Source organism: Poecile atricapillus, chromosome 8 (assembly GCF_030490865.1).
Source record: "Poecile atricapillus isolate bPoeAtr1 chromosome 8, bPoeAtr1.hap1, whole genome shotgun sequence".
Classification (NCBI taxonomy): domain Eukaryota; kingdom Metazoa; phylum Chordata; class Aves; order Passeriformes; family Paridae; genus Poecile; species Poecile atricapillus.
Window position 1 is genome coordinate 8154436 of NC_081256.1, and position 20315 is coordinate 8174750.

The 20315-nt window shown below is 45.9% G+C and overlaps 1 protein-coding gene across 5 annotated transcripts in view; it reads right to left on the reverse strand.

Moving 5' to 3' along the window:
- NGEF (neuronal guanine nucleotide exchange factor) overlaps positions 1 to 20315 on the reverse strand; it is a 47285-nt gene that overhangs the window by 4667 nt on the left and 22303 nt on the right. For all 5 annotated transcript variants that reach the window (XM_058844305.1, XM_058844306.1, XM_058844307.1 and 2 more), the window contains 10 exons: positions 19192 to 19377; positions 18981 to 19084; positions 14093 to 14367; positions 9589 to 9749; positions 9296 to 9448; positions 7183 to 7312; positions 6364 to 6438; positions 4345 to 4434; positions 2639 to 2802; positions 1449 to 1604 (listed from right to left, as the gene is read on the reverse strand). In XM_058844305.1, the coding sequence (XP_058700288.1) occupies positions 1449 to 1604; positions 2639 to 2802; positions 4345 to 4434; positions 6364 to 6438; positions 7183 to 7312; positions 9296 to 9448; positions 9589 to 9749; positions 14093 to 14367; positions 18981 to 19084; positions 19192 to 19377 (1494 nt within the window). The remainder of the gene's footprint in view (positions 1 to 1448; positions 1605 to 2638; positions 2803 to 4344; positions 4435 to 6363; positions 6439 to 7182; positions 7313 to 9295; positions 9449 to 9588; positions 9750 to 14092; positions 14368 to 18980; positions 19085 to 19191; positions 19378 to 20315) is intronic.

A 20315-nucleotide genomic window follows, 5' to 3' on the forward strand; every position in this document is an offset into this window, starting at 1 on the left:
CCCTGTCCACAGATCCTTGTGGAGCTCCATGGATCCACCCACAGTGCCCAGCTCCTCTCAGCCTGCAAGGAGCTCACCCACACTCCAGTTCTATCAGTTCATCCAGTTGTGTTCAAATAAAGTGTCAGCTCCTGGCAGAGCCCATCCAGGGCATGAGCTGCAAGCTGCCACTGAGCAGGTCATTGTTGCCTGATGTAAGAGCTGTAGCTCTGTTTGGCACCCATTTATCTCTTCTAACAGTTCAATTTTTCAGTCTGTGCCCAGTACTGCTTCCATCATTCCTGTATCTCTGAAACAGCAACCTTCAGCAGATGATATGTCACATTTTAGTGCTCAAGACCTGCTGGCAAGCCAAGTTCTGGATCACATACCTGCTGTAGCCACCTAGAAGATGGGACAGGCTCCAGAGCACGGACCTGCGACTGCGTCCCCTGAGCTGAGCAAATCCTGGCCTGGTTTATCGTTTGCTGCACAGCCAAGCCTCACAGACGTCACACGTGCGCTTGCCCTGCATAGTGTGACTGACATCTCTATTTTCAGTGCAGCAGAGATGCAGCCATATGTCTGGGGAGAAGGTGCAGCTGCTCCCTGTACTGGGGGCTCGTTGTCCTGATGCTGTAGTGGTGGCGGGGGTGTAGGGTGCAACCCTGGGGCTGGTGTTCATTTAGGAATATGGATGATGAACACCAGCCTACTGACAGCAGATAACATCAACTTGGGGATATGCATTGTCTCTAGGAGCTGTTTAGGTGGTGGCTAGAAAATGTGGGCCTGGTAATGCTTGGGTCAGTGAGAAAGCCGTGCCCTGTGGTCCAAAACAATCGGGTCAGTACTAGCACAGCTGGATCATTTGCTCAGCCTGAGCTTTTTGGAGCCTGAAGTGAAAAATCAGTGAGCCAGGAAACCTGTATCCAGGGAGACAAGGAGGCCCTGAGTAGCAGAAGGGCTGCACAAGATTGGCACTGGCTGTGGAGACATGGAGGAAGCAACCTTTTCTCCCACCTTCACCCACAAGCAGAAGACACTTTGCCCCACAGGGCTGGTCAGGCATGGCCATGATCCTTGTGAGTCAGTGGAGCCATTGCAGTGTGTCAGTGTGTATCCTGCTTGGTCTTACTTTCTGAATATGCTGCAGGCTGAAAATCAGCTGGGGCCAGGCACCTGGGCTGATTTCTGACCTCTCTGTCCCAGAACAGGAACTGCCTGTCTGTCCACCATCCCCAGATGCCTCAAATACACCCTACCAGAGAGAAACCTGCCTATGTGACCCGTGCCTTTCAGTAGCCTCAGGGTAGTTATGCTGGGCAGAGAGGTTGGTAGGGCCAGCTCAGCTGCAGCAGTGGGATCCCTCCCTGCCCATCCCTGGAAAGCCTGGACAGCTGGTGCCCATGAAGGCAGCATGTAGGGAGTGAGCACTGCTGAGTGCTGGCAGGGTGACTGGTACTCACTGGGATGATGCCTTCAGCATGTAGCTGGCCTCCCGGTCGTCTGCATTCTCTAGAAGCCTCAAGATGAAGACATTGGCCAAACTCTGCCCCTGATCTTCTAACTCCTCTACCCGAAGAAGCCCTCGGGGAGCAGAGTCAAACACTTGATACTTGTCCCTGGGAGAGGTTAGAGAGGAGATTAGGAAAAACTGTGGTTATTGCAGGAGACTGACTTCAGCCACCCAGAGCTGTACTGAGGACACAGACCAAGAGCTGCTGCATGGCAAAAGGAAAAAAGATGTCCTGCTGTGAGAAGAGATGAGCGTGTGGCTATGAAAACTCACTGCAAAGCAAGGAACCCTCTCTGTGCTCTGCCCTGGGCATCCCTCATGGCCTGGAATAAGCTGCTTGCTCCGTCTTGGCTCGTCACGTCCAAAACACAGATGGCGCTCCCTCAAAGGGGATTGTGAGGCTTAATTCATTCCTATTTATGAAGTGCCTCTGTGTTTTCTGGATACAAGTTGCCACAGAAGCAAAACATTTCCCAGTGTACAGACACTGTGGCGACATGTTCATTAGGAACACTGGATGGGCAAGATGCTCCCTACCAGTGGGTCTAATTCACACCACAAAGAGCGTGCTGTTCTCTGCTGCCGTATTTCACCAGCATTTGCTTGCACAAGACACAGTCCTCAGCACAACATCCTCCTCCTCCTGAGGCAGGTTACACCGTGTCAAATATAACCACTGGCCTCAGACCGAAATTTATACCCCTCCCTCCTCATCAAACTTTCTAGATGGCTATTTTAAGAGTTTTAAATGACTAATCTGAGCTGTTCTTTAGGTAGCAAAAAGTCAAAAATCACTTCTTGACAGAAAGACAGGTCTCCAGGGTCAGCACACCAGCCAGTGTAACTCATTGCCACCCTGCAGGAACTGCTGGATGCATAGTCACCCTGCTGGCAGATCTGCCCTGGGATCTGTTTAACTCCTATTGGCCACGAATTTTCAGCTGGAGAGAGCTGTGCCACGCATGAAAAATCAGCTGTGCTCAAAGGCAAGGTGGCTGCTGGAGGGAGATGTGCATGTCAGGCCAGGATGCCCTCCCTGTGCCTGAGGGACAGGATGGCGTCACAGCATCACAGGCTGGATAAACCTGGGGCAATAGAACTAATGAAATATCCTGTGTACTACCTGAATTTTGCACTCACCCAGGAATTTGCCGGCAAATCACCAGCAGATCATTGAAAAGGAACAGGTAGATTTCTCTGAAGAGTTTTTTGGTGCGAAGCGTTCGTGATGTCTTTGGACCATTCATTTGCTGCAGTTCCCCCTGCTTCAGCAGCCAGCGGGAGTGAGAGATGATGGGTACAGACTAGAAGGGAGGAAAAGATGGCAAAGTTCAGGAGAGCGGCAGAACCCCAAGGATTCAAGTAGTTATGATGCTGAAAGCATCAAGAGATGCAAAAGGAAAGGTGGTGAGCTCCCATCACCACAACTTGCACTGCAGAGGCCGAAGCAGAGCTGCAAGGAGAGGGCAGTGTGCTGCCATCTACACAGCCCAGCACAACGTGACAGAAGTTGGACAGAGTACAGCAGGGGCCTGAGGATGGACTGACATTTAAGGATAGGAATGCTAGAGCACCAAATGCTGGAATAAAACAACAGCCTATGCCCTGATCTCTCTCTGAGAGACCACCTGGGCAGAACTTTCCTAAATACTAATACTAGTAAAACTGACTTTCTAAAACCATGGATTTGGCATTTTGGCTACAAAAAAACCCCAAGGTTAAGCAGGTTTCCTCTGGTTGGGTCTGTCCCAGTCAGGAGGTGATACTGTCCATGCACCTACCACAGCACTTCTGCTGGAGTTTCAACACATCTTGTGCTAAAACCAAGAAGCCCAGAACAAAGCACATCTTGTACTAAAAGAACACTACACTTCCAAATGACTGAAATATTGAAAAATACCTCTATAACTGTCACTCTTTCCACCTTCACTCCCAGTGCTCATCACATGCATGGTGGCACAATCTTTCTTTTCAGCTCCTTGCACTATTCTCCCCAGATGAGCCCTACCTGTGCCAGTTTCCAAGGCAGATCTTCTCCAGAGATCCAGCCCCTGGCTGTCATTACAGCCTCAGCTTTTCAAGAGGTGAAGGCAACCGTGTAGCTTCCCAAATCTACTACTGTCCTGGACTGCAGTCTAGCCCTGACACACTGGTAAAGTGCTCTATAAAAATACATTTTTTTGTTCTGGTTGTTCAGGGACATAAAAAGATTGCTTGGAAGCTAAATACGATCCTTAAAGGTTGTGAGGCAGACAGACCTGAGAAGCCCCTCTATAGCATTCAAGAAAAGAACTGACAACTTTATACTCAGCACTGGAATTTCATGGTATATATCAACTGAGATCTGATCAGACACCCCTGAGATCTGATCAGACACCCTAAATATTGATTTAGTAATTCCCTCAGTGGAGCCGAAACAGATCAGCAGCAGGTATTTAGAGACTGTACACAATGCGTAAGTACAGGAAAGAATTAAAATGGTGGGACAGTCTTTGGGTATTTTTTAGTTTTAAAGTGTTTTGCTTTGTAGCTTTCATCTACCTTTAACATATTTTGTATGTAAAATAACAGCTGAAAGCTGGCCTGTGTTTTGAAGAGAGATATGAGGGAAGAGCCAGACCTGAGTGCTGGAGCAGGAGCACAGTGCACAGGAGAGCTGATGCCAGCATGTCCCACCTGTGTATGTGCACACCACACTGGCCTTGGTGCTGCCCTAGCCTCTGCAGCAGGTGTGCACTGAGCACACACAGAGGTGCTGTGTGGAGCAGCCCCTTCAGAGGGGCCTTTTTGTTGGCTGTCTGCAATGTGCAGACAGTGAACCAAAACTGTCCAGCCTGTGCTTATACCTTGATCTTGAATTCTAGTTTCTTCTGGATGCTGATCATCTGCTCTGTTCGGCTCATCTTCCGGACACCTTCATTGCATGCTTTCACCACCTGGGAAAAGAGAGCACAAAGGATTGTCCCTGCTGGCCTTAAGCAGATAAGTGATGATGGGCAGCATGAAAAGGCCTGACCGTGATCAGATAAGTGCTCTGCTGCAAACAGGAATTGACAAAGCCAAGTTCTTCTATCAACACTGTGTGTGCATGAAAAAGAGAAGGGGAGAAAAAACCCAAAACCTGAACAACCAAAAAGCTCCCAAATACCCAGAAGGTGTTACAGGTGGAAGCTGATTGTCAGAGGATATATTAGGTGGCTACATTGTGTTACTGAACCAGACAGTATGAAACAGTACTTCTGGTTGCACAGCAAAAGGAACTGCTTGTTTTCCAGATCCTGGTACACCATATATCTCATTTCCCCTGTTCCCAATACTTGAAACGAAGTATATGTGCAGTATCATCTTGAAGGAGAAAATGAAGCCAAACTTCTTTTCAAAAATGCAAATGCTGTAGTTCTGCCAAGCAGCACTAGATGCCAGGGCTATGAAATGTCCTAGGGAAAGAGCTGTTCATCACACAGAGCCCAGTTGTGTTCTGAGTACAAACTTTTAACTGAAAAACCACAACCAACATGCAAGCACTATGCTGTTACAGGGACCTTAACCTAGATGCCACTGCCTGTTTCATAAGGAGCAACTCTCCTGAGAACTGGCTAGGTAGAAAAATTACATTGGAGAGCAAGTTCCACTTTGTGCTCTGTTTCTGCTAGTCAAAAATCTACCAGAACATCAGTAACTGAACCTGTGATCAGCTCTTGCCTCTCAAATAGAGAGAAAATAAGCCTAGAGCAAAAGTAAGCATCAGATGGTTTCTGTTGTGATTCCTGTACCTAGCTGGATATTAGGTATCTAAGCTTAAACACTTACTTGTAAGTGTTTAACCATGCAACAGAATTAGTAAACTGATCACCTGAGTCAATGATAACTGAATACAAACCCAGCATTTTTCCATCAGCAGCTACAGTCATCTGCATGCTACAGGAGCAGCCTTCCTCACACTATTGACCAATAGAAAAATAATTGGCTACCAAATGTGTCAAGAGGGATTATGCAAATACTCACTCCACACAGAACAGCCTTCATTGATAAAGTCCCTGCCTTTATCCCTAGTGATCTCCAAGCATACACTTCCTAGGCTGGGTCAGGTTAAATCCGAGAGCCTGTTCTGTTCTAGTGTTTCAGTCAGAAACTGCAGGCCCATCCTCAGGCTGATGTTCTAGCACAGTTTTCAATTTCAAATACTTGTGTTGAACTGCAGGAGTCAGGAGATGTTCCAGGCTTCTGATGGAGTAGGGTTGAAACACAGTCCCAGCCCATGTAGCTGCTATGTCTAGACCATTCAGACATGGTATTCTCCTGTCTAACCATATCAGGAACAGTCCAGATGGGAAACATCCCACTGCCTTCCTGGGGTTTGTACACATCAGTACCTAGCACAACTGAACACCACACCTACCTACCAGCTTCAGGGAACAGGGCTAAAAGCTGGCTTGTGTACTTCATCAGGTAGCTGTTATTCTAGGTCAGAGGAAGAAGTGTGCTGTGTAAGAGGAAACCTGACACAGTTGTACTCTGCACCTAATCACATCTCTCAGTGGGATCCATCACCTTCAGGTGTCTGCAAAAACATTTTTCATTCTTGGAGACTCTAAAGGAAAACATTCTCTGACTTTTCATACGGCAGAAACCTACATCTATTGTTAGCAAGGGATTTGTTGTCACTGACATCTAAGTGCATGTAGACTAGTCCATCTTTCAGACTTTAGGGAAAAAAACCCTCTTGAAACACAGTGACAGGATTCAAAGAAACAGCTCCGGGATAGAATGTAGTCTACAGGTGATTTTTTCAGGGGGATATGTGTGTGTGAAATGAGCATGGTGGTTTAATCTTAATAGCCTTCCATTAACTTATTCAAACTTACTGTTTCCAGTTCTTTATGTGCATCCAGGGCAGTGGATTCTCTGTCAGATTTCTCTTCCACTTTCTTCAAAATATTCTGCATGGGAGAAAATGCTGTGTTAATGCTGATCCCAATGTGAGAGCACAGAAAGGTCTTTGCTAACCTACAGATTACTTCTGGCCATCAGCCTAACTACAGCAAAGGTGACACAATACAGTGACTCTCACCTCTTAGTTCCTGTTTCTCATTAAGACCTGTTCCCATCTGACCTTATATCTAAGAGAAATACAACAGGTAGATTCTTATTTCATAAAAATAAATTAATAAATAACTAGAGCTGGCACTAATAGACAGTGTTATTGGTAATCCAAATGGGATAAGACCATTTGGAACTGAGCTGTTTCCTCATCCCTGGAAGCATGTTCTCCAGCAGTGTTTAGATAAGATGGCAAAGCACAGGAGGAAAATGGCTGACTGGTCCAAGCCACCATGGTGTAGCATCCCTATGTCATCCAGCTGTTCTGTGTGTCTGTGTGTCACCATCCTAACTGTCAGGCAGCTGAGTTAATGGACTGCTGCTACACCTTCTGGCAGCTCAACAAAGCTCCTTCTCAACTCTTTCACTCAGTAAATGCGATCTGGAAAACTCAACATTAATTTGGGGATGGACTCTGACTGAAATCCTTTTTCCATAGTTGTGGAGAGTGCCTGACTGTGGAAAGGCTTCATCCAGTTCTAGGTTTGATTGTAGCTGTATCTAAGCCCCTTTACAGCTGCTGGAGAGGAAAATTACAGGAGTGATCCCAAAGTCATTTGTGAGAGAGAGAAAAGCAAAACTACCTGCACCAGCAGCTTGAGTCGAGTGATCCTTTGAAATGGCAGAATCAGGAAAGAAGAAAAGGACAAGCCTTTGCACTTGGGATCCAGCTCCAGCTGTGAGATCACTTCCCGAAAGGCTGGTTTGTCCTGGCTGAGAGGAGAGACACAGAGGCTGAGAGCTTTGAGTGCTACCCTGCCTGGGACTCCGGTATATAGTTGGTGACCCAAAAGCAGCTTGGTCCTAGAGACAGCATCTGCCTGGCCTCTCCCAATAGGAGACAAGAGGGAAGGAGGGGACTGAATGCCTCTGGGTGTATTTTAGTTTAAATCTAGAACTATTTATAGTTCTGGGGGAGGGAAAAAATAGACTTCTAATGTACAAGCCACGGCAGTGCTCACATGTGTTCATATCTATCTTAGCAGCATACACTGTGTGTGTAGGTGTATGTGAATGGGGTGTGTGTCCAAGTAAATGAGTCAGAGGCATAATTATATATTTTTACACAGTTGGAACACTGTAATAAGGTGAAATTCACAGTCATAAGAACAAGACAAGCCACAAAGTAGCTCAAGCTTGAATATTCCTTGCTGCTTAGCTAGAAGATGGAAATCATTATCTGGCCTGAGAAGGGCAGGGGCTATTCCTGGGCCTTCCCTAATGATGTTTGCAGGAGATGAGGGCACAGCTGGGCCACAGACACAGCTGTGCAGAGCAGAGCAGTCCCGATCGCCACAGGAAGGCAAAGCTTCCTGGCAGCCACGGACTGAGCAAACCTGAGCAAGGCTTGTGCTGCTGGAGTCCTGGCTAGAGGAAACAGTACGGATGCAAAGAGGTTGCTAACAGTGCAAAACCTGTCTGTACTGTGTGTTACACAGTAACAGATTACAACATTCGAAAGAAGCCATCGGCAGTGCTCTTCCCTGCTGCAGCAGATACCTGTGTGACAGTGTGACTCACAGCAGAATGGAACTGCAGTGGAGCAGTCAAATGGGGAAAACTGTGACACACCTCAGGCTTTGAGTTCAGTCAGGTGTTGCAAAATTCCTGTGCTAGCTGGGAGCCTGGGGAAGGGAGTCTGTTCTTTTCAATTTGCTTTATGTATTCCTTCAGACAAAAATGCTGCCCTCTGAATTTGCATTTAGGAATCCCTCATCTCCAACAGGTCCCTTTCAAGCTCAAGCAATCCAACCTATTGTTGCTTTGCTTCTAAGTGAATAGTGATAATGGCTGTAGGTAAACTCTTTCGGCAACTGTATTCCTTAACTCTGACTGAAGGAAACCCTGTGGTACCCTCTTTTTGGAGAGAACAGCAGGCCAAGCTCAATAAAGGTCCCTTACATGTTTGGGTTTTTTTCCTCAAAAGTTAGAGAGCGGAGAAATGAAAGGATGAAATGTTGTTACACTCGCCTGAACTAGCTGATGCTACAGGAGAAAATACACTGCAGCATGTGCAATAGGCTGTCCTGAAAGAATCCAGGACATTGTAACTAGAGAAAAACTGATTCTCCTCCTCTCAAAGACAAGCTTGTAGGGCACTCGTTGTTTTGAGCTGGTATCAGAAAATTCCTACTGGACCAGAACACTTGCTACACTTGAAAAATACTACAAAAATATCTTGGATTATATCCTTAGGCCTAGGTTTGTGTGTTTAACACTAGAATGTGAAGAAAATAGCTTTTTTATTTTTTAATCCTTTTAAGAAAATCCTGTTGTTCTGGAAAAGAATAGTTATGAAACTGAGGAAAGTCAAATGCCTTGCTGAGAAGGTTGGGAAAAACAGTGGCTATTCTTCTCATCAGACATCTATATTATATTCTTGGCCTTCCATTGCTTGCCTCTACTTGCAATTTAAAAATATGTGCATTGCACAAGCACATGCCCCTGCATGCACCATAAATATTTCCTACAGTTGAGAAATGCTGTCTTTGAATTAACTTGCCATGTTACCTGCATCAACCCATCCTTACAATAAAACCTTTAATTTTCTTTTTATAGATGCAGTGAGAAATCACGAAGTGGGAAACCCTGTTTCTGTGCTACCTAGCCCTTTCTCATAAATACCAAAATTACACATAAATCTGTGTGGCTTGTACAATTTTGCAGAATAGTCCAGCAATAAGCACTAGAACTCACAGAAGCTGCTTGTAGGCTCTCTCTTGATAGGTCTGGTTGGAGACGTAGGTGATGTACACAGAGAAGTGATTAACTGTGTGCTGGTAGACAATATCACACACGTCCGAGATCACAATGTTCTCTTCCACCCGCTGCTCAAGGTCTAACAGGAAGCTAAATGAGAAAGTCAGCACCCATATTAATTGTGACCCATCTGTCCCAGGCAATGCCCAAGAGAAGTCAGCTCCTCCATCCCTCTACAACTGCAGTTACCTAAAGCTACTGTTTTCAGTGCCATCCAGCAGCCAACTTACCGCTCACTGACAGCCATGACATCCAGCACGTTGGAAAAGAGGATGTGTGCCTCAGACTGGTGCAAGATCTTTTTCAGACGTTCATTTTCCATGAAGTGAGACACCAGCAGATTCAGACTCTTGTAATACGACGCTTCGGAAGTAACCAGCTCAAACATGGCCTGGGGGAAAATCCCAAAGAAGGAAGTCAGCAGTTACCTTCTACAGAGAGGCACACCGGGCATTAAGTCTGTGCTGCTCAGCCACTGACCTTGCACCCACCCTGCAGGCCCAGGCCGCATGAAGTAAGCCCACAATGCATTTGCCACATGTTACAGGAGACAGTGAGTTCAGCGGGGAAGTTTTCCTCCCACAGCCATCAGCCCTGACCTAGAGGAAATACAGCTGTCACTGTCCAAGTGAGACTCCCTGATCAGCCCTGGCCATACACTTTTCTGCCCTAGTTCACAAGGGACCAAGACAAGACACGGTAGTCCCTAACTACTACCAGAAATAATACCAGAAATAATAAATAATCTCCAAATTTCAGTCTTTGTTTATCCTGTTAGAAGAGAAATCTCTAAAGCAAAGTCTGGCTTCCTCAGGCCAAGGATGTGGTCTGTGGAAGCAGAAAGACAAACTGATGGTTTGGTTCAGAGATAAAAATCAGTTTAATGGGATGTAGATATAAAATCTTCTACCTACTGCAACTGCTGCAGGGACATTCCACTATTACCACTCAGAGATCCCTTATTCTCTGGGCAAGTAGATGTTGTCTCTGTTCAGAGGTAGTTACAAAAGGTATTTATTTACACAACTACTGAATCCATTAGTTGAAGTAAGATTAACTGAAGATTCTCACAAGAGCTTCAACCCAACGAAAAGTTGTTAGATCCTTCAGGCATCTCTTGATAAAGGGGTATCTTGGGTTCCTTGATTTGGGGCCAATGGCCCATGCTGCCATTACTGAGAGACAGTTGGCAGTTCAGTGGAAGTTTTGTTCCCTTGAATCTAAAGCTGCTACCTTGTGCTCACAGCTCCTCTGTTGCACCCTGCTGAGGTCCAGGGAGCTGGTAGTGTGGGTGCCAGTCCCTGAGCTCTGCTGGCTCTCAGCACCTGCTGGGGCCCAGCTAAAGCTGAGGAGGTCTGATTGAGCCACAGTTACATGCAGTGTTTTTTGTGTACATAGGAAAATATATTCTAAATTAGCTGGGGGCCTGTCTTGTGGCTTGGTTGTTGTCCGTTTTTTCTCTTTAAAGAAATTATTTGGAATTTTCCACTGATCAGTTTTTGGCCTTTTCCTGGAAATATCACTGTGCATCACATAAGAACTCAAGGTAGAGACCTGGGTTGTGTCCCTGACACTGTGCTACAGCCCAAGATCTGGGTGAATGGGTACAGCAAGGAGGGACTGTTACTCAGTCCAGAGCTGCTGAAATAGCAGTTGAAGTGACATTTCAGCTCTTTGCAGGGTTGGCAGCCTAGGAAATGTTCCCAGTGGGCACTTAAGTCCAACAGTGGTTTCCTGAACCAGAGGAGGAGGTTATGCCTGCACAGCCCCCAGAAGGAAGACGGAGCAAAGGGTGTCAATACAGATGAACTTAGTGATTGTGGAACAGATAGTGTTTAAGGAATAAGAGGATGCCGGATCTTTTTTCAAGGCCAGATTCCTAATGAGAAAAGTAGAGGAGTATCAGCTCAGCTTTTCTCAGAAGCTTTACCCAGGCACTGGGTGAACCTGTGAGAGAATGTCTCTTTCTGCATTTCTGGCTCAGTACTAAATGTAACTTTAACAGCTTTAACTGGACCTTTTTATTTGATAAATTAGAGAAGTGGAAATAGGAAAAGATATAAAGGATGTGTTCGAATAGCCTGTCCCTTCCAGGTATCCTGGAGATTGACACTTCCAATCATTTTGCATTGCAGCTTTCCAGAGACTCCAAGTCAGGAATTTTTTTCTGCCAAGTCTGACTGTAGAATTTGTGCATGTTTGGCTGCTTGCCATAGTGCAGGGTGCCAGACCTGCAAGGGCAGGTCCAGAATGTAGGCTATACTAAAGAAATAATGAAATCAATAGTGAAAATATCTGGCTTGTTTGTTCCAGTGGGGACAATAAAAAATCACTTTCCATGACACTTTTCAAGCATCCACTGCTTTTCCAGTCAAGTTTCTTGTTTTGACGTGTGAAAATCCTGTTTGTTATTTTTTTTATTAATCTTGCATTGATAAACTGCTCAGTAATATTCCATCATTGCCACTAATGAACACCAGATTTCTTTTCTTGTTCTAGTCTCTTTCCCTTTGAAGATTATTTCAGATAACCAACTTTTTCTCTGACTGTTTAAGCCCTGCTCTGTTACAGTGGTGTTCCCCTCCTCAGCTATGAAGCAGGGTGCGAACTTCAACTTTCTTTCCATTTGTGTACCAGTATTTCTCCCAGTGGCCAAAATAATACTCTTGCTCCACCTTTCCTGGCTGAAGATATGCAAGCTTTTCTGCTCCCTATGGTTACTACAGCTTTGAAGATAAAATGGGTCAGAAAATACAATTTTGTCCTTAAGATTTTTTCTCCAGAATTTCTGCTGTCCTGTACTTCAGGAAAACTTCTCCAATTTATGAAGCTGAACATTTTACATTCTCTAAATTAAGCCCTCATGTACAGCTCACTCTCACAGTTCACATCCAACACGAGTAGAGTTCCAGAACTGTAGAATCAAGTAGTGCTTGCTTATAGCAAGGCTGAATTCAACATCATCTCTTCAATAGCTTCAGCGATTTCTCTAGGCCTCCTTGTTTTCTGACCTTGATTCTCCTCACAAAGCAAATTCTCCACTCTATCTGTTCATGTTCAGCCAATTTCACAGCTTTCTGGCTTTGAGCAATTTTATAATCTCTTACTGTGTTAATCCCAGAACAAGCAGGAAGAAAATTTCAGGTTTGATAAACTAACAGTGGAGAAGGCATAGTACTTTTTTATGACAGCACTGTCCCATTCTCCAACTGCTTTATTTCTCTGTTTACTTTAACAGAGAGAAGAAAATTTGGAACGCTTAATATTGGGTTTTAGCAGCACAGAGATTTTTTTCCCAAAAACACATATAGGTAATGAATGTAACTTATCAGAAATGACAAGCTTGGTATCTGTAATGCACATTTTAAGCAAAATATTTCTCCATAAAAGATTCTTCATTTTGAAGCAAAAATAAAAGCTTGTATTTTTTTCAGATACCAGATTGTGTTCATAATGCTGGCACTTGGAAGTACTGTGTTTTGCCAGGTAAACAGAACAAATCAGAATAACCAGTGCAGAAGAATACGGAAAAACAACAAATAATTTCATTCACCTTCAGCCCTAACCCTGATACACTAACAGCCTATGCTTGCCAGCCCAAACTACTATATAGAAACACCAGTCCCCTGTGTGAATAACACAGCCTTTCCCATCATACCTTTGGGGTGCACAAGATGAACCTTTCCAGTGTGACAGTTAAGTTACAGCCCTAGCCAGGACTGGCACTGTGTGCACAAGGTGTTCATCAGTGTGGATTATGGAAGTCTAAGTGAATTTAGGAGGGACTGCTTGCACCCTAAGTTGTTCTTCAGCACTTTGGGTACAACCCTGTGAGCTAGGGCTAAACACATACACTGCCACAACCATCTCATCAGAAGCAATCCTGGTACAGGAGTACAGTTGGACTTGTGGGATTGAGCCTTAGAAAGCCCCCTCCTTGTACCACAAAGCAAACCACACACTAAACAAGGTTTGCCCTCCCCACTGCTGGCTATGAATGCAGTGCTGTGCAGTGACAAAGAGCACTCACACTCTCCATGATATCCAAAATAGCAAGCAGTTGTAAATTGTGGTGTGACTGATGTTGTCATCACTTGTGAGAGCTACCCCCACCCACTCCTTTCACTGTCTGATGCAGTCCTGTAAGTCATAGCTCATGGCTCTAAAATACTGATGTCACCACACTGCATGGGTAAATGCAAATATACCTGTCGTTATTTTTTACTGCTTGCAATAGACTCCAAGTAACAACAATTAAATATCAGGATGTTTATCAATCTCCATCTCTTCTATTTCTATTAATGTCAACATATTCAAAACCTTACAGTTAATGGTTGAATTCTTCTAAGATTTCTGGTGGAAAGTTATGTGTCCTGACAATAACTTCAGAAAAGGATTAATGTGCACTGGAACCAATAGCTCTTTTGTAAAAATCTCTTAAATATCCCTCTTCCTTTGTAAATTGCTCCTAAAACTGAACCAGAAAAGGGAAATAAGTTCATTTTGCTACAGAAACATCCAGCAGCAATAGCATATAGAACAACATCTGCAGTTTCACAAAAAAAGTGAGTGGGGTGCTAACCAGTGCAACTCAGAAAGTACTCAACAGGGCAAGACTTGTCTGTGACTGCTGTGAAGCTTTTAGTTTTTAAATCTTGATCATTTGGCCTAATTCACTGTCCATTTTTTTAAGCAGGTAACACAGTTAAGGAATATTCTGCCTTCCTCCATTACCTCCTGCAGCTTGATCTCATCTGGTTGGAGGATGCTGAGGACACCACTGTTCTGGACCTCAGGAAGATCCTGCCATAAGTTGAACCTGGAGTTGGAATTTCTCAGCAAATTGATTTGTGGTGGAGCTTTGTTTTCAGTTGTACTTGTGGGTTCTGCTTCAGATGGGGTTTCCTCACTGGGTGAAGTCTCCTCAGGGTCTGTCTGTGAATCTTGCAATCGCCTGGTTTCAATCTCCTCACGTGTAGATTTATCTCGATATTCCTGGTACAAGAGCCCTAGGAAGGAACATAACAGGTCTGAGAGGTTACAACTGAATGAGATAGTAGAAAAGTATTGTGGAAAAGACAATTAGTTTGCATTACTTCACCTCAGCAGAGGTGAGAGATATCCCTTCCATGCAGAGTGAAAAGCCAATTATGGTATTCCTATTTCAGCCAGAAGTGGAAACTATAAATGGAAGGCCATTTCTAAATCTAAAGTGTTGTTAACAATCTGCTCTCACAAAAATTTAGTAATACAGTCAGATGAATCCATGATCATTCAGAGGACATAAAAGAAGCAATTTTTCAGGCTTTAAATGCCTTTTAAACCTTGATTTTCTCTGTTATATTACTATGTTACAAGCTATATAGGTTGATACCTATGTTTAAGCATGTGTCTGGAAAAGTAATACTGCACACACTGAAATTACTTTAAAAGGAGCTATTTGACGGCCACAAAAATCTTTAATGAGGAAACACTGAGCTGCTGTTACTGGCATTGGACAGGTGAAGTTTTGGGACAACTGGCTTAGTTACTTTTTTAAGTAAAAAACCTAGTAACTTTTTTAGTTACTAGGTTTGTTTTGGTATGGACTTCATGGTTAGCCTTAGACACATTGCTTAATACCCTGCTGTTTCCTTTCTCAGTTTCTATGATGCTTGAAGATACAAAATTAACATCCAAAAGTACCTATTCTCTACAGCACTAAAGAACAAGCTCTGAGTTCATACCATGTGGCAGCACATCAATGACACCAGGTGTCTTCCAAGTTTCAACTACTAACTTCAGGAGTAGAGGAAATTGCACAGGATTTGCCCCCACTCCGATATCAATTGACAGCATGAAAAAGGCAGGAATCCTGAAATTCACTGCCAATCTTTAGAACATCCTTTGTCTCTCTGAGGGCTTTCAAACTGTCCCATTTTTCTTTCTGAACCATCTGTAGGACCCAGAATTTTAATTGCTTGAATATAAAATGTAATTTAGAAGACATGTAAAGGCAGGAGAGCATGAGCACACTGAGTCACTTTCCTCCCTTAATGAAATTGAAGAAGCACAATTTACATTATCTCCCTTGGTTTATACTTGAATTGCAGTGTAACATGAATGAATAAAAAGAAAAGCCTTTGATGTTAAAAATGACATGCTAAATAATTTTGTCTGAACCATTAGGGGTTAAAATTTATCTGGTCACATGTACTCATGATATTTGATCTGAGATTCTGTGTGTAATAAGGTGAGACACAATGGGATTAAAAGTTTGTTTAAGGTGGGCAGAAGCATAGATGTTGCTGCCTATTAAATCTCTGGACCAGTTTTAATGAGGCTATGTACCAATCACTGCTAAAATCATATAGGAAATATGCTGGGAAAAGGCGCAGGAACAGCGCAGCATTACTGCAGTCTGCGAGTGTGTCCTGTTATCTGTTCTTCCTGGAAAGATGTTCGACATCGGATTAAAATAGCAGTAAGGGTAGCTGTGCCTAGGAAACCATATAGTCTTCTGTTAGCTTCCTACATGATACTGAGCAGAGGAGACTTCCCCTGAAGTTTTGCATGCTGCTGCCACTTATGTAATTTCTCTCTGCGTCAGCTAGGTTTATATGGCTTTCCTAAGCATTTCAGGCTGCTTTTCACCATCAGGGAGGATGCTGAGGATGTAGCGGGGTGGAAGGGCTCCTTCATGAATGTAGCAGGGGGCCTGCTAAATTGGAGCTGCTTTTGGTGGCACTGATCTGTATGGTCAGCCTGTGCTTGAGGGCTCTGGGTTCTTTTCGCCCCTTAGAGAGCAGGACAAGCTGGGAAGCAACATCCTGCAGCAGCGTAGGCAGTGTTTGGCTCAGGGGAAAACACGCTGGGAAACTAAAGCGTAATCTATTTTACTCAAATTGGAGATAATTATACTTACGGTGTTTGACTGCAGGTACACAGCCATGTTGTGCTGCTAGCTCTGCCTTGCAAGTCAGAGGATGCTTTGTGTAAGGGGGATTTAGGGCCCTTTGTGCAGATCTGAAGAGCAGCCCTTTTTAAGAGATGCCCAAGACTATTTCTCTCTTGCTTTTAAGGAAATAAAACACAGATAATTAAAGCTGGTTTTGTTTCCACGTTCCCTGACTGACCAGGTAAGAGCTACGGAGCTGTTAGTGGCAGGCAAAGCAAATACAGACATAGAAAGATCTGACTGATGGAAAGCATCCACCAGCAGAACTCGATTGGAAAGGACAGCAAGAGAGACTAGCTGAAGCTCTACCACAGACAGCAACATGGGGAGAAAGCAGAAAGGTGGTACAGAAGTAAGACAAAAGACAGGTTTAGGCAGAAGGACAGGAAGAAATGAGGGTTGTGCTAGCAAGGATAAAAGATATCCCTGCTGTCTGGGTCCTAAGGGTCTACCCAAATGTTGGTAAAGAGGTTAGAATGGGTAGAGAAATTATATAGGTAAGAGAGAGGTAGGGAAGCTATGCCAAAACCTTGTCCAGATGGAACAGAAGATTGTCACAGCACAGGAGGGTTGACAGATGCAAGGTGAAGGAACAAGGTTTTGACATGTTGAAAGGAGAACAATACATTTGGGAACTAACTGAATGTGTAGAAAAAAAGCTGAGATCAATAGCTGAATGTGACTCAGATTATGTAATTATTTAGTAAATGTTTACATTTAGTAAGTTAACAAGTACAAAAAGTCAGAGACCTATACAAGCTCCCTTCATTGCTTAATGTCCCAGCTGTCCCTACCGTGACCTAACAGTTATCCCTGTGGTCAGAGCATGATTTTGGTGTTATCTGTTGACTTAAGTGTTTGACTGTTCTTCCTAAGTCATGTTTACATAATTTTTATAGTACATAACAGACATTTCCCTTTTTGTTTATTCCATTTAATTTTGCAGTCACAGTCTCTCTTCCCAGCTGTCTTAAAACCTGGGAGGGGAATTGAAAAACTAGTTACTAATTGTGGAAATCCTCGCCTTAGAGAGTTAGCAGCGCTGTTAAAGTAAACGTTATTGCATTGAAAGCTATATAAAATCCCAGGAGGCCCAGAGAGGTTTTCTCTGAAATTCTCTGCTCCAGTTTCAGACAGAGTCCACAAATGTCTCAGAAGCACGAGGGAGGGAAGAGAGCGAGTGAGTGAGCTCGAGCCATTTGATGTATCATTTCTGGTGGGGATAAACATAACACCTCATATTGTCAAAACCCAGTCTCCTCCATAAAGGTGCAACAGACCTACTTGCAGTTACACTGATGTGTGCAGAGCTTTTGCACAGCTTCCCTCTGATATACAGCACATAAAAATATGTGTGAATATAGCAGCTGGGTTGCTCTGAACTCCTGCTCGTTTTGGTATTTTTATTTCACCTCTGAGGTGCACAGTCTGAGTAAACTGACAGTGTTTTGACACAGCTCCCTTTGTAGGTTAGTATCTACACAGCCAAAAGCAGGTAACAGATTTGGCAACACTCATGCAAATTGTTTGCCACTTTCCTCCAGGAGGCCCCAGACTCAGCTGGTTTGTCTGACAGATGCTGGCAGGCTGATGGTTTCACACCAGCCTCCTTCTCCAATACTGTCCCAGTGGCATCAGGTGTACCAAGAATCAGCCTTGCATGCCACAGCCTGACACCAAACAACAGAGACAGCCTGATAAGCCTTCTTGTTCCTGCCAGGGAGGTTTGCACTGCTGCTCATGAAGTTATCTATTCGATTTTCCCATGCTAAGTGCTACATTCCCACCCTCTAGATTCAAGTATGTTGATTCTATTTCCTGAAACTGAGCAGGAGTGTTTAAAAACAAAGCTTTTTTATTCCCACCATGAAACCTGCCTCAGGATGGGATTTAACTTTGCTGTTGATGAAATCCCTCTGAGGAATGTCACAATTCTGATGTGGGAAACCAAGAAACAAGCTGTGGAGGGCCTCCCCCCATCCCACAAAAGATAAAGATTAAAAAATAAAAGAAAATACCGTAAGAACAAAAGCTTAACAATCCTCTCCTCCATAGCCACCCAGATAACCTCAACTTTGCCTTTTTAGAAACCATGAAGGATGAAATAACTTACTCCTATGTTGAAAGTGCTATGCCAGTGGCCGTTACAGTAAATAGATGCAGAACCTGGTGCACACAACTAATGTCCAACAGGATAGGTGACAAAATACTTTAGTCTTAGGACTTTCAGAGTATGCAAAATCATATTTTAGTAGGAAGTTTGGGGTAGCCTTAATGATTGTTTCATAATCACAAGAATAACCGTTATTTATAGACAAGGGTCAGGCTGTTCCACGATAGCATTAATCCCTGACAGGCAATGTGCAAACCTGATGCCCCTAAAGATCTCAAAAAACTATAATAATGATGTTTTACACCAACGGTGAGGGGAGTTACCAGCAAGGCTAAGGAGTTGGGTTCCTGCAGCACAAGCCCTTACCCTGCCCTAGACTCCCCCCATCTGTGCACCGCTTGTCTTTAGCTTTGGTTTGGGGGTTCAGGGGGCCGGCAGGTGCAGTCCGGCTGGGCTGAGGGGCACCTCTAGGGGCTGCTGTGCCGCCGTCGGTGCGGGGAGCGGGAGAAGCGGCGAAGTTGTGTGAGGGCGCAGCGGCGGCCGGACATCCCGCGGCGGGCACGGCTCCTTACCGATATGCTCGATGAGGTTCCTCCAGGAGTCGGCCGTCATGGGGTGTGCGGGCGGTGCTTCGGCCGTGCCGGCGGCGGGAGTCTCCTCAGTGGCGGACGGGTCCCTGCGGGGAGGCGGAGGCACCCTCAGAGCAGCGGCGGGACAGCGGCGGGAGAGCGGCCCCCACACCCGCCCGCGCCCCGCGCCTCCCGCCCTCACCACCCCCCTCACCTGCCGGGCTGTCCCGCCGAGCCGTCCTGGTCGAGGGCGCAGGCGGCGCTGAGGGCCGCGGCCAGTAGCTCCATGGCCGGTGGCGGCAAGCGGCTGCCCAGCAGCTCCGGAGGCAGCGGCGGCGGCTGTGCGGGGCTGGGGGAGCCCGGGCGGTTGCCACGGTAACCGGGGTAGGAAGGCAGCAGCCTGCACGGGAAGGAGAGGGACCTTGCAACCGCCCCCGGGGCGCCCCCGCAGCGCCACCCCCCCGGCCCTCTGGGTCCCCAAGCCTCCCCAAGCCTCCCCAGAGAGCCTCTATGGTCTCCTTAGAGTCTCTCCTCAGACACCCCCTTCTCCCAAAGCGTCCCCATGGCTCTCCCTTAAAATCGCTAGACAGCCTCCTCAAATCCTCTCAGACCCTCCTCAGAGCCTCCCCTCACACTCTCCTCAAAGCCTCCTCACAGATTTTCCCCACAGAGACCCCCTCAAAATCCCCTCAGAGCCTCCTCGCGGGCTTCCACCAACCCCTCAGAGCCCTCCTAGCCCTTTGCAGCCCCTCTCCTCGCTCCCAGATTTCCTCCGAGGCTCCACGGAGTTCTGCCAAATCCCGGAGGATCTCCCTCAGCTTACCCCAAAGACCCCGAGACTCCTCGAAGCCCGGCAGTTCCCAAGCCCCGCTCCCTCGGAGCCCTCAGAGCTCCGCCTGACCCCTGAGTTCCCCGAGAGCTCCTCAGAGCCCCTCCTGCAGACCCTCTCAACGGCACCAAAATATTTTCCGAGCCCACGCAGACCCCTCAGGTGTCGTGTCGTTCCCCTCCTTCCCAAGCTCCCCTCTCAGAGCCCCCCACCCCAGTCCCGGTACCCCTACCCGCAGAGACCTCCTCAGTTCCCCGGTCTCCCTCCAGCGCTCCAGCGCAGGTCCCTCCTCCGCCGGGAGGCTGACTCCCTCCTCCCCAAGGGCCCCCCTAAAAGGCATCAATCCCTGCCCCAGAGACCCCCCACCTTCACAGGCCCCCCTACCTCCATCCCCCCTGAGCTCCTGCAGAGGGGCTTCCTTCCCTCGATGGGAAAAGGGAAGCCCTTTTCTCCTTTCGCTCCCTCCCTCCCTCCCCAGCAAGGCACCCTCCCCCAGCAAGCACCCACAC